The sequence below is a fragment of the Scatophagus argus genome, chromosome 12, assembly GCF_020382885.2.
Source record: "Scatophagus argus isolate fScaArg1 chromosome 12, fScaArg1.pri, whole genome shotgun sequence".
Lineage (NCBI taxonomy): Eukaryota > Metazoa > Chordata > Actinopteri > Scatophagidae > Scatophagus > Scatophagus argus.
In genome coordinates, this window is record NC_058504.1 from 20,224,205 (window position 1) to 20,238,756 (window position 14,552).

Below are 14,552 nucleotides of genomic sequence, written 5' to 3' on the forward strand. Positions count from 1 at the left end.
AAGACATGGCAGTAATGTCTTCACCACTGCTGATTTGGCTCATTTTCTTGTGCACTCGACTGGTTAAAGTATTAAGTACACCATGACTATGCTGTTTAGTGTTTTCAGGGTCAGGATGCTGAATGTGTGGACAAGCTGTCAATGATATTCATATTTGCAATATTCACAGATCACATTTAGTTTTAGTAGAACTTCAGAGAACATTTTAAGAAATTCAAAATGCCACATCCACTTTTTCTTTGCAATTTATTGCTTATATAAACGCTCTAAACAATTTTTGGTAAAAATAAAATCTATCAATTATAATAATCATAAATAAATCATCACAATGACTTTTACATGACATTATATTGCACAGTTATAAGCCTTAACAAGAATCACAGAACACAAGTGTTGTTGCTCAGGTTGTGTGTAGGAGGAATGTTCAGAGGTCCGTGGTCAATGACAAATACTTGTTGCCTTTAGAGACAAATCTGAACTGCAATCTCTGTTTGTTGCATTTAATCAAGGTCTTTTGATTATCAGCTCTTGAAATTGATAACCAAACAATTAAGTTGTTTACTTTCATCAATTGTTACCCTGCCTCATAACCTATAGACTGCCATGATTTCACAGGGAAAAAAATAAATCTTTAATCTCAGTTTGATGTGGTACAGACCTGATGTTCCAGTGCTATTTAATAAAAGAAAATGGCAGATGTGGGTCACAAATGTGACCAGTCTAATTTAGATGGCTGCCTAAATAAGAAGAAGTCAGCCTCTGTGGTTTCTCCCTGTTCGGACTGACAAGTTTGGATCTGTACCACAACAAAGTCAAACATCAGCTCCTTTCAATCTGTTGTCAGGCCAGCTTTTCATCATTTCACAGCAAAGTTCTATCCAAAGAATCAGCATGAGTCTCAGTTCTGACCAAAACAGTTCCTTTCTCTCTGAGGTTTAACAAGATGGCCATCTCCTTGTCTGGCTTGGCAGTTTATGATTGGTCAGCTACAGAGAGGCCTAAAAGATCCAAAGACTCTGTGTGTGTTAAGTGATATGTGTGTGTTTTCAGATGTTGTCCACCTCCGCGCTGAGTTCAGGGCATACTTCCTTGAGTAACATTTCAATCAACACCTAATGAGGACAATGAGACAAAATAATTATGCCTGCAGCAGTAGTTACATATTATCTCATTAAATCTGTTTTTATGGCAAAGATATTGTTTGACACAACATGTATTATTCTTACATAGAGAAGATGTTTGTTGGCATTAGCCTCCTGCAGGACATTGAAGATCTTGATGATTCCATACCGGGCATTCTGCTGGCCAACTAGATTTGCTAGTGCATCTGATAGAAAAATCAAATTGAAACACAGTGGTGAAAAGTCAGTCCAACCACGCGTCAGGTATTCATAATATCCGCAGGTTATGTCTGCGTTTCAGTTGCTACCTGGAATGTTGTCAAGTAGTTTCTGCCGAGCCCGTTCCTTAGTTTCACTGCGTTCGCTGTCAGTTCGGACCTTTACATGTGGTGCCAAATTCCCATTGGGCCAGAAGGTGTCCCTGAACACGCTGATGTAACACACCAACATCTGTTCAGAGAAGATCCAGTTTACAGTGTCTCGGATCTGTCTGAAATAAAGCAAAGTGGAGAACATTAGTTTCATAGCTGAACTCACCTCTATCTAGCAGTACACAACAGATTAATAAAATATACCAATATAATCACTGGAGATCCAGTCTCACATCTGTCTATAAAACAATAATAGGAGGCTGCTTTTTAAACTTGTATTACCGCAACAACAAATCTGAAGTCTCTTGTTAGCTTATTGCTCAAATCTGGTAGCATAGACCCCTTGAACAAATGAAACAAAGTCACTTCTACAACAAACTAGTTGTTGATAAAGCCCAGGCCCTGTCACTCGTATTGTTGCATAGGTTGCATTAGAACTGATGATTTTTAAGAAACTGTATATTAGTTCTTTGCTAAACTTTTAAAGATTTTTTTTGAGTGTCTGACAGTCCCTGAAGGCATATTTAGTTAAATGCCAACTTGCTAGAACTTACTTGTTGATGGTTCGTCCAAATGTCACCTGGACTAGTGCAATTAGAGTCTTCCTTACCCACTTAAACACTGAGAAAGACAGACAGAGAGAGCAGAAAAACGATGAAATAAATTCAGGCAGACACAGTCAGAATTTGTCATTTGGTACCCACAAAGACAGGACCTAGTTAACCACTTAAAACAAAGGCAACAAAAGCGTTCCCTCAATGACAAATATTTTCTTCATATAGGTCTATAGAAAAGTACAAAAGTCAACAATGTAACACTCACTTCCCCTGAGTTCAAAGATCTCTCCTATGAGCATGAAACAGGGTTCAGCCAGGGCGTCTCTCCTCCCATCAGTCTCATCACCGTAGTCTGATAGGTCACTGTCATCGTCAGCTTCCTCCTATGAACAGCATTTACACACAGCACACACAATCGAAATGAGGATGTAAGTTAACTAGAGTGCTGAGACAGTCCACAATTTACTGCTGTTTCACCAGCCGTGAACGAATGTGTACCTCAGTATGGGAGAAGAAATCACCAGGTAGCCTCTCCAGGAAGGAGGCCAGAGAGAAAGATGATTTCTTCTGGATTGACATCACCTTCAGACATCGAACAATATATCATCACCATGCAGAGTAATGACTGCGTTCATAAGTCAGTTTCCATTAAATATGTATTTTTAAACTAGTTTTGAGGTAGAAGTTTTTCTATATAAATCAAGTTTGTATGACACATGACAGTAACTAATTAGTAGCATTCTCTTTGAAATTCAAGTATGAAAAATGAGTTACCTTGAGGTGCTCTGGGGACGGGCTAAGGAACGCATAGAGGGCCTCTGACTGGCACAATCGCTCATCTGTCAGCAGGCGCTACAAACCAGCAAAGACACATACACAAGTCACCAACACTATTTAGTTGGTACAATAAACTAGAGAGAAGCTGTGTGAGCACAGAGCTGAGTATTGCAGTGGTTCACCTTTAGTCAGACCTAATTTTCCCCACCATTTTAGCAATTTCAAAAATGTTTTCATTAATTTTAGCAGATCCAACTATTTCCAACATTTATTCACTCCTATCTGCTGCAGTGTACTTCTTTATGTTCACATAAAAAAGGGTGTACTTGCAAATATAAAGGGTAGCACATTTAAGTCTAACTATTATGGCGGACAGGAGGGAAGACACTTAGCATGTCATCCTCTTGTAAATTTAGCAGTGATGTTAGTCAGTGGTGATATGACTTTACAGTGTATAATGTTTGCATGTTTACCTGGAGAAAGGCATTGAGCTGAGTTTTGCTCTTGTCTAAGAATTTTTGGTCGATGGACTTGAAGGGAAGTTTACTGATAGACGGTAACTGGAGTTTCTTCAATGACGGGAAACACTGAGAGAGACAAACAAAGAGATTTAACTGTGATAAACCCCATTAACTATAGTATTTTCTATTACATTCCCATACTGTTTCCTTCAATCTACAAAATATATTATCATATACTGAATAATTACATAGAATATTTACTGACTTCAGCACTTCAGGGACCTCTTCAGATCTCAAAGTCATAAGATTTAATCTAAAACAATTATGCTGATTCACTGAACTCACAGAGGGGGACTGGAAATTGTACAAACAGACTCCAGTCTCTCCTTTGTATGGTGTCTAATCTGCAATAAATCCATAATCAAATCAATAGACTGTGACCATTCTTTCCACTGCACTGCTGTATATTGAGTTTCTTCCCCAATGCTGCAGAGACATACAATTTGATGTGTATGTTGGGTGAAGCATTAAAACAGCAAGGCAACAATTTGACATTTCTCTGCTGGTGGTAATTCAGTATAACCGCAAGCAGTGATAACCGCTAGCTGATATCCAGAAAGAAACATGTCCAAATGACAAACCTGGGGATTTGCTTTACCTCTGTGAGTTTTCGGTGCAACATCTGGAATTCAGTGAGTTTCCTCTGGACACTCCAGCGACTGTTGGACGTCTCCTCTCCTTCTGCCAGGCTAACACACACACTGTAACAAGCTACAGTCTCGCCACCTTCCTCTGTAGCCTGGAATACACAAACATCTAAATGACTGCATACTGTTTCTGCAGCATCAGAAGAATCGTCCACTGCAAGAATAAAAAATGTGGCCTACAAAACACAATGAAATATTACCTCAGCAGTGGTAATAGTAGCCCTCCAGTGCCCCAGGTTTTCACACCACCAGTCAGTCCTGGTGATATGTTGCTGGAGTTCACTGTGTTCTCTTTCCATGGCTCCTATCTCTTCCTTCAGTTTGCTCACAATCTACAAACATATACGAAAGACAGATTCTAACTAACACACAAATCATAGTTAAATAAAGGACTGACATTAAGATGAGTAGCTATGTAACGTAGCCACGAGTTCAAAGATGTTTTTAAAGCAAGTCATAACTGTTGTGGATTTTCAGATTCAAAAACACATTTTTGTCCCTCTTTACCACCTCATCTTGAGATGCAGAGTGACAATAAGAGTGATCTTTTGGAGTGATTTCTGATTTGATTTGTTACTTTTTTATCTGGTTTCGGTGCATTCTGGATGGAGCCCAGGGCCTGTCGCTTGTACTCCAGTTTGTCGTACAGTTGGCGGAGTTTCGTCGCAGCATAGCTGGCCTGCTCATTGATTCCTTTACTGCCTTCATCACACACCTCCTCCCCAGCCTCTAGACCCTGACACTACAGAACAACAAAAATATATATATATACATATGTTTACTCGTACGTGCAATAGCAGAGGTATACACACTTATGAATAATACATTTCACTGTCTTAAAAGATGATTAATTTTTACAACATTGTGCATGTCTCACCCCTTCCTCCTTTTCCTCAGTGCTACACTGTGAGTGGCTTTGCTGCTCGTCTCGTCTGATCAGCCTTTCGTAGAGGTCAGATACCAGGAAGGAGGGGTAATAACGCTCTCTCATTGTCTCAGCCACCTAGAGGATGTATGAGAGCAACAGAAATGCTTTACTGTCATTGTACAACATTTTGACACTGCAGAACATAAGCTCACCATTGTTACTTGCACCTCTGAGGAAAGCTCAGAGTCCCTTTTCTACGACATGGCAGCAATTAGTTAGCAGCGGAAGCAGCAGTTACCTGTTCCTGCAGTCTTACAAAGACTTGTGTTCCTCTGTTCCCCACAAGGCTCTGTTGGATCTCCTTAAGAAGAAACTTTTCCACTGGAATTTCTCTGCTCTCCACAAAGAACTTCTGGTAGATTTCCCCTACAATTTGGGGCACTTCATTCTGTTGCACGCACACACACAGTAACAAATAACTTTATACAAGGAATAAACAATAAGAATAACAAATTATTGTGCTTTACTATACACTCATATCACAGTACAAAAATATCCACAGGGCATTTCATACTGCAAGTGCAAATGACAGCAGCTGACACAATGTGCACTGTGATGAAAATCAATAACAACAGCAATATGTGTGTGAAAACAACACCCAGAGGCAGTACTGGGATGGCACACCAATTCAGCTGGAAGAAAACAACATCATTCATTACCACATCACTGTTCCATTGCCATATATCATTAGCAGTTTTGGGCAAAGAGCTCTGGAATGTGTGTGCAAGTCACCTTATTGGCAGTTTTCAACATTTCCACCAGTTCCCAGAAGCTTATCAGAGCTCTCTTATCAACTCTCTCCATGTAAACTCGAAAATGGTCCCTGTAACCTGGATTACACAGGATGTCATCAAACTGAAGGATCTGGATGTGAGGAAGAAAAGAGAGAGAACGACAAAACATCAGCCGAGTGGCACGTGTTCTAATCCAAAGAACAAACCTTCAAGCAAAGTCGTGCTAAGGCAACGCTGCTTACAAGAAACACAAAACTTTCTACATGTTGCTTCTTTTCAGTCAAAGAGCACAGCGAGCTTCATAAAACTTACCTTCTGACTTTGAGGCTCGTCGCTGTCATCAGCCCCTCCTTCCTCATTATTTTCATAGTTTGGCCCACCGAGTAGTCGGATCCGTTTCTCACATTGTTTCTTTGCAACGGTCAACTGATTGATATATCGTTTCATGTCTCTGGCCCTGAGCAGGTCTGCTTTCATGGCTGCTGACTCCTTACCTTTTCGCTCTAAGAGAGAGTGAAACAAGTGTTTGAAAATAACATGTGTGCCAACTTTGGAAATTTGAGTTTGTTTGTAAATCACCTTTCTGTTTTTGGTGTCAAATTCAGTTCACCGCAAAAAGGAAAAATAAAGACCAACAAAAAGAATAACCAGCTGCTAATCCCACCATAAGAAAAAAAGTAACACTGTAATGGAAAAGTATCATTTCTAAACAAAAAGCATGAGCAAAACTTGGCTTTGTTAATGTATCTTTGTAGAACTACTGATTTTCACCCTCTTGTTAGCACTGTTGCCATGAAATTTTGCATAGACATTTGTGGCACCAAGAGGATTAGTCCCTTGAATTTTTCTGTGACTTTGATTGTTCATGTTCCAAGTGCAGCCTCACAGAGAAACAAGCACAACAAGAGTTTTGGTCATGTTACATATCACTTTAACTCTAAGGTCACTTCTCAGTATTTAACCTACTTTGACATGTGGGAAAAATCTGGTGCCTAAAGCCCCCCTTGAAAGTGACTAACATGGCTAAAAGTCACATTAGACCCCCCCCCCCCCAAAAAAAACAGCTCTCTATCTACAAGGGACCATCAGAATTGCTGCAGCAACAAGATAAGTGGAGAATTGTACAATTGTCGCAGTCACTATAATGAATGCTTCCCTACATGATGTATCAACGGAAGATCAGATAGCTGTTACCACATTTTGTTTTGGTTTTGCCTTTCTGTCACATGGTTAACTGTAGGGTTTCTGTACCTTTCTGCTTCTTGAGCTGGGGCAGGCTGCTGATGGTGGTGGCATGAATAATCTCGACCACTATCTGATACCTATTAAGAGAGACAGACCTGATCAATTTCAATCAATCCGTTGTCGGACTCAATCAATAAAATGCAAAATGGTCTGTTTTAGGATGAATAAACTGAGTCCTACTGAAGTAAACAGGAGCCTGTGTTCACAGAATTGATCAAATATTACAGCAACAAGTCTGTGTTGAGCCATTATTTTTCAGAATAACAGAGACAATATAGAATGACCACCCTGCATTTAGATCTGTTCTGTTCCCATGGCAACCACATGGCAGCAAGCAGACTGTTGGTTAACACCGTTCATTTAAAACATTTGTCCATATATAAAATATAGCTCATAAAGGAAGAATGTGTACAGGACAGTCTCGGTTTGACAACACAGGTGCCGGTTGTACATGTTCGTGTGCACTGTTAGGGTCATGCCTGAGTTGTTTGAGGAAATCGACATCTGCAGAAGTTGATATTAGTTTGATGAAGTCTTCATAGGAGGCAGCGTAGGTGTAGGCTTTTTTCTGCTGCTCAGCTTGCTGCTCCCTTTGCTCCAGCTGAGACAACAGCATCCTGTTTATAGAGTCTGGGTCGCTCAGCACTTCTACCAAAGGCTTCAACACTGGAACACACAGACACATACCAACACAAACATATAAAGCTATATATATATACATATATATATATCTCAATGGAGAAATAGTGTTGATTCTGTTTCTGAATCCCTGACCATTTCTATGAAATGCTGCTAACTTTAAAGCTAAATTGGATAGGTACAGTACAGAGGGATCTGTATGCCACTGAAGTAAGATGAACCCACCCCCACAGTACCGCAAAGCCACTAACGCTCCCACTCCCTTCACAGCTCTTTCAGATCATTGCTCCAGCGCTCTGATGACTACAGCGAGGCAAGAGCAAAGGATGTCTGACTTTTGAGTTTGTGTTTATCATTACCTTCACATGCACACTCGCATACACACAGTACCTTTGGTAGTGATGACCTCAGTGAGACAGCAGCGTAGTGTGTGTGACTTGGCGTCCTTTTGTGGCAGCAGACATAGCAGCAGTATTCTGGCTACACAGCGGAGGAAGGCTAGCTCTGAGTCCGGGCTGACCAAACAGGGATGGAGAGGAAACGGCCGAGCACACTCCTCTGGTCTGGATGCACACATGAAAGAAACACCGATTAAGACTGAGATGTAAACAGAAAGAGACAGAGCAAATTTAAATTGCTATTCTGGCAGAGCTAGATGTCAGATGATATTAAATGATATATGTGAACTTCAATGATGCAGCCATTGTTATTCATATTTCAACTGTGTCGCATCTCACCATCTTTGCTTCTAAAATTTAACTGAACAAGACACACTGCTGCTACATTGCTCCTTAACTATTGAAGATGAGGGAGGCCACACATCTCACTAGTGTGATCAAGTCTCATCTGACTTGCCAGGGTAATGAAACCAGATGATGTGTGAATCATCCCTCTGTCTGTAAGTGCACCTGGCAGATGCTGCCTGGAGACGAAGGAAGTGAGTGTGCAGGATTTTAATTTTATTCACGCTATACCGGACTGCTGGAATTTCAGCCTATCTGCATACATAAAATAATGCTGCAGGGTATGGACACTGGTGGGAAGGAAAAATATTTGTATTGATAAATCAAAGCTGAAACATATTTTCTGTTAAACAACAGAGAGTCAGAACACTGAGGAATGAAAGATGTTCTCAGAAATGAAGAACACGTTATTAACACATTAAGAACAAAACAGAGGCTTTCTCTTACATTATTCTACTTTCGCTTATATATGTGTTATGAACATGGTGAGATATCAACTAAGATAATACAACTTGAATTATTTACACCTGGACGTGTGTGTGCTAGTGTGTTTGTGTACCTTGCAGATGCAGCCTTGAGGTCAGTGAAGTGTGTGTGCAGGGTTCGGATGGTGTCATAACACACCACGTTGACAAGGTCAATGTCAGCAAGTCTGGATCTCAATTGCCCAATCACCTGCCACCAGTCCTCTGACAGCATGGAGTACAACTGGCCCTCATCACGACTCAAAGGGATGTACCAGGACAGGATGTAGTCTCTGTAGGCATAGTCAAACACTGGGGAAAGGAAAAGAGAGAAATTAAATGTTATTTGCAATGTAAAATTACAAACGGTCTAAAATGTGGTAAGGTTGTCCATAGAAACTAAAGACTGTTACAATATACAGCTTCAGGTTATATCTCTTGAGTACTCTCAGTGGTAAGCTTGAAATTCATGAGCAAGATCTCAGTATGGGCGGCACGGTGGTGCAGTGGTTAGCACTGTCGCCTCATAGCAAGAGGGTTCCAGGTTCGAATCCCGGTCTGGGCCCTTCTATGTGGAGTTTGCATGTTCTCCCTGTGCCTGCGTGGGTTTTCTCCGGGTTCTCGGGCTTCCTCCCACAATACCAAAAACATGCACATTAGGTTAATTGGCTACTCTAAATTGCCCCTAGGTGTGAGTGTGAGAGTGTGTGGTTGTCTGTCTCAGTGTGTTGACCCTGCGATTGACTGGCGACCAGTCCAGGGTGAACCCCGCCTCTCGCCCGTAGTCAGCTGGGATAGGTTCCAGCCCCCCCGCGACCCTGACGGATAAGCGGTATAGAAAATGAATGGATGGATGGATCTCAGTATTCCTCAACAAGTTAATGTAGTTTTCCACAGTTGCAAACAGATCACTTATGAGCCATCTTTTACTAATAGGAGCTTTAACATAAATGTAATGCACATGCAGCAGAATTTCAAGGTTGCAACTGGACTATTATAAGCAAATGCTAAGGTATTCTAAACAGACACTGTTTATGAATATAAGAGGAAATTGGACTTTGAAATTTTAATTAATATTAATACTATTATAACTGCATACTTATGTTATTAATTCAGAGCTGCTTTGGCTCATGTGGAGTTAACAGATCAGCAATATAACTAGGCCTCTCTCTGTGCTGGTGATAAATCAATCCCCTTTGAAGCTAATGCCTTGAACTTGCTTGCTTGATTTAAATCCAAGAATTGAGCGCCAACACAAAACCGATACAGAAACACTGATCATTAAAATAACTGACACAGCAGGTCTTGACTGCAGACCTCATAATGTCATCATAAACTTGCACTGCCGTACGACCAAAAGATCTTTTCAAAACACACAAAGGAGCAGGGGAAAATACACAACCTTGGTGTAATCCTGAAGCCATCTGTTACTTGGCAGCCGGACATACTGTTCCACTGACCGTGTTTCTGTGTGTGTGTGCATGCTTGTGTTTGTTTGCTTAAGGGACATTATTACCAGGACGTTCTACTGCTGAAATCCACTATGAGTGGGAGGGATCACTGAGAGGTCATGTTGACTGACAGAAACAGAGCTCCATCAGTCAGCAGTTTTCTCAAAAACAGAAGTTTCAAGATTTTCCAGTAGTGTCAGAAACATTTCATGAAGTGTTTTTTTAATGATATAAACCAGTCAAGACACTCACTGAAATATACACTCCACTTGGATTTTTAAAGTGAAGAAAATATTACTCTCTAAACTCGGTACAAAGGTTTTGGAAACCTAATTATGATCTAATGATCTATGATGGCCTAACTATACTGTTTAAAGTAATATTTACATCCTTCACATCCCAATCTGATGCAAGAGGCATATATGATGTGGGGCAATAAAGAAACCTTGCAATAATCATGATATTTTTTAAGGCAAATCTGATGAACTGTTTTCAGAATCCTGACTTCTGGTGCACTTATTTCATTCTTCTTTCTTGCTCTGCAAAAAACAAAAATTACAAAAAACCCCTTGGTGATAAAGAAAACATATGCCTGTCCATCCCCAGTGGAAAAGATGCAAGTCTTTTTATTGTTTTAATCCTTCAATGCCCACAACTAATCTGAAACTTTTTTAATCTGTACTGCTTACCAAATAGTATCGAACAACATTTCCAAATCTGTTTGTGTTAATGTGGAGGTAAGAGGGTCATAAAACACTTTCGAAAATCTCTCAGGCAAAGCCGATCCATTACCTTCCTTCAAAGCTTTGTCCACATTGTGTGACACCACCACCCTCCTGCTCTGACTCGATTCCTGAACTGGCACCAAAAAACGGGCCTGAAAAACAACCAGGATATCAGATCACACCTCTTCACATAAAAACAGGAAATACTGGACAACAACAGGAGGAGAAGGAAAAGAAGACTGAGAGCTGTGTGTCTAATAAGTCAAAAAAAAAGGCAACCCAAATTTGTCATGGCTCATGCAACATGTTGGCCAGACAAATGCTTGTAACAATCTTCCTCCAATGTCAACATCAATAAGTCATCAGTTACAGCAGCAAACAAACACTGTTGAGAGGAAGCTGCTGGGTAGTGTTATGGCAAACCACAGGCAGGTCGCAAGGGCACACTGGCTCATCCTATGTGCATGTGCATGGTTGTCTGTGTGTTTAGGTGTGTCTAAATCCAGCAGTATGTCTCTGCCTCATGTATTAAAGATCAACACAGTGAGGATCTGGGGGCGGGGAGAGAAGATGAGAGAAGGAAGAAAGATGGGGAGGGCAGAGAAATAACAGACGGGAAAGCAAAAGACAGCTCAGGACAGTTAGGGAGGCAAAAATTAAAAATATCAAACAGTAAGCTCAGTTTCTTTTCAAATTTGGGTTTTATGTCTACTCCAATCAGCTTGAAGTTGGATGTGACAGAGTCGCCACTAGAATTTAGCAGTTTTTCTATTTATCATTGAATTACAGCAGCTTATTTAAATAATTCTTTGTTTGCTGTTAATGTATTCATATACAAGACTGTATAACATGTGTGCAACGACTGAGTGTATCAGACGATACTGGCATCTTACCATGAGCTTATCGAAGAACTCGAGCCGCACAGCCGACTGCCTCCTGTCAAAGCAGCTGACTTTTAGAGGGCTCTTCCTGACTAGCAGAACAAAGCTCCCCGCCAGGAAACACAGTAAGGCGAATGACACATAGATGAACAACTTCAAGAAGAAAGAGGTGAGAGTCGGTCCTCCCCAGGCCAGCTGAAATACTACTGCTGCCACCACGCCCAGGCAGAAAGCCGGGACGAACCGGAAAGAGGAGCCGACAGAAGAGGTGGAGGTGGCAGACATGGGCCCCTCTTCTCCTCCGTTACTGCTACTCCCTCCAGCCAGTGGTGTAATGGTAGTTGAGGGGGTGGGCATACTGCGACCCCACCATCCATATATGTGTCACTACTAGCTAGGCTGAACAGTTGGTCTTCTAGTCTATATGCCAAGTCAGAGAGGTAGGTATACTGTGTACACTGCTGTATACCCTCGACTACACTGTCTTCAAGACGAGGCATTCCCGCTCTGACATCTCCACACCGACCCACACCGCTATGTTTTCCAGAAACCTAGTATCGGCCAGCCCGGCGGCCACAGGCACGGAGCCCCGTCGGCTTAGTCATCCACAACACGATGCAATGGAGCAGGGAACCGGGGTTGTCTTGGAATGGGCGACAGGTCGTCCGTAAAGTAGACGGAGAGAGACCCGGGGTGATGAGATGGATGTAGCGACATCCACCGTCACCTTGGAGACAAATAGGTGGAAGGGTAACGTTAGCTTAGTGACTGCTGCTAACTAACTGAGCTAGCAGGAAACTAAGTAGGTAGGCCATGTAAGTTACTGTTACGTGCGTTTTTAAAACAAATAATACATGACATATACAAGTAAAAGCCAGGAAATAATTTTGTACTTCCGCATGGTTTGTCTACTAACCCGACCACAATAACGACAGCTTGCTAACAAGCTTGCTTGCTAAGCAACCAATTCAACATCAGCTAATGTTAGCTTACTTACCTACCGTTTAAAAAAAGGTGTGCAGTAACAACACTACATTCTCGTTTTCTTCTCTGTATAAAAATGTACATGTGAAGATTTGCAATGGCGAATTAAAAGTATTATAAACGCAACGACAAAATATGTCAGGTCCTAAATCCCAGAGAGATAAAAACAAGCAACTGTTATTTTCCTTGAGCTCCAGCTGACTGACAATCTCTTAACGTGAAAGGTTTTCAGCCAATCATCGCTCGTGTTAACCACTGCCGGTGCGCTTGTTTTAGTAACCAACACGGTCCGGATGCACGTGGGGTTTTGTTTGAACGTTGTTGTGAATTGTGAGTAATACCGACCAACTGGGCAGCTATTGATAGCAATCAAACATACAACAAGATAAAGGATCGTGCCTTGATTCACTAAATATATATATATATAATATATATTATATATATATTATATATATAAAATAATGATTATATGAGACCACATATATAATTTATCACGCATAGATAGATAGATAGATAGATAGATAGATAGATAGATAGATACCTTGAAATAACGTGCCATTCTTTATTTTCAATCATGAAATAGCATGTTTATGCTATTTGTCTGTCATACATAGGCAAAATATTTTAATCTTCATAGAATTTGGGCAAACTTCCAGCACTCAACTTCTCTGCTCCTTTTGTCATATATCATTGTGGCTCCATTCATCACCTTTAGTTCAATGTTTCTGCTTATATCTGAGACCTCACATTAGATTTCCCCTTTCTCCACCAAAACAGACAGCCTACTTCCCCTTTCAACATCCATATCACTAAAACAGGCATTAGGTTTCACAATTCCTCTTGCAAATATCATGCTATAAAGGCTTAAGCTAAGTCTTTAAAGATTTCACTATATTGTTACAGTTTCATTTAAGACCACTTCAGAAATGTGGGTGATTGAATCTTTGGTTCATCTTGTCCATATATAATCTATAGAATGCTTGCTAAAATTCTCCACCCAGATGCAATCTGATAGCACAGGAAGCAAGTTTATTATCAGGTTCCAGATGGGTAGGTGTGTGAACTATCCACATAGAATCTGAGAGGATTACAGGATGGCATTTATGCTTTAGGTTTTAAATTGATAATATGATTTTACACCAAGTAAAACATATTAGCCAAGCCATTTCTTCCACAAATAGTCAGGCCAAGAAGTCTTAATCTGCTTACGTGTGATCTAGGAACATGGGTTGTCAGTAGGGTCAGTTTTGAAGTTTCTTCTTCAGGGAGTTGCGGATCCTCTCCATATGTTAAGATGGGCTGAGTGGCACCCGGTGAAAGGTAGAATGAAGAGAAAAATATCTTTAGTATATATATGTAATGAATGACTGAGTGTGCATCTACTGTTGCTGGAAATGAGAAGAGCAGTTGGAGTAAAACATTGAAGTTATGGGTTGGAAACAAACAAAAATAAATAACTAAACAGGATATAAAACAGATATTGCAGATTGGTAACCTGGCTTTGTCCAGGTGTAACAAAATCAGCCTGCCAGCACGTTAAGAACTCAGTAAGCAGCATGTTAGATCCTGTGTGATTAACTTCATTTTATTTGGGGTTATGCACTGGACTATTTAATGTCTAGGAGCAGTGACTTAATTACAGTGACGACACAAACGAACGAGGAACCATATTCCTCCACAAACAGATGCATTTGATTAGAGGAGAGGACGTCAACAGTGCTTCATCATTTGTCGCTCAACATCCTCAAATCTCTCTCCTTTTGT

At 40.7% G+C, this 14,552-nt stretch overlaps 1 protein-coding gene across 3 annotated transcripts; it reads right to left on the reverse strand.

Moving 5' to 3' along the window:
* Positions 1-229: 229 nt before the first annotated feature.
* On the reverse strand, positions 230-13,012 carry snx25 (sorting nexin 25). 3 transcript variants are annotated; one of them, XM_046406540.1, is made up of 22 exons: positions 12,806-13,012; positions 11,817-12,531; positions 10,991-11,075; positions 8,843-9,059; positions 7,931-8,103; positions 7,381-7,567; positions 6,908-6,978; positions 5,969-6,159; positions 5,655-5,786; positions 5,161-5,310; positions 4,872-4,997; positions 4,572-4,736; positions 4,195-4,326; positions 3,946-4,086; positions 3,300-3,413; positions 2,824-2,901; positions 2,548-2,631; positions 2,315-2,432; positions 2,047-2,113; positions 1,430-1,611; positions 1,227-1,327; positions 230-1,112 (listed from the first exon to the last, which is right to left on the reverse strand). In XM_046406540.1, exons 2-22 carry the CDS (start codon positions 12,159-12,161, stop codon positions 1,047-1,049), a joined length of 2,925 nt encoding a protein of 974 aa, XP_046262496.1. In that variant the 5' UTR covers positions 12,162-12,531; positions 12,806-13,012; the 3' UTR covers positions 230-1,046. The 3 variants fall into 3 exon arrangements, with proteins under 3 accessions (XP_046262496.1, XP_046262497.1, XP_046262498.1); XM_046406541.1 differs by having other exon boundaries at positions 12,802-13,012; XM_046406542.1 differs by lacking the exons at positions 10,991-11,075; positions 11,817-12,531; positions 12,806-13,012 and adding an exon at positions 10,150-10,453.
* Positions 13,013-14,552: the final 1,540 nt, after the last annotated feature.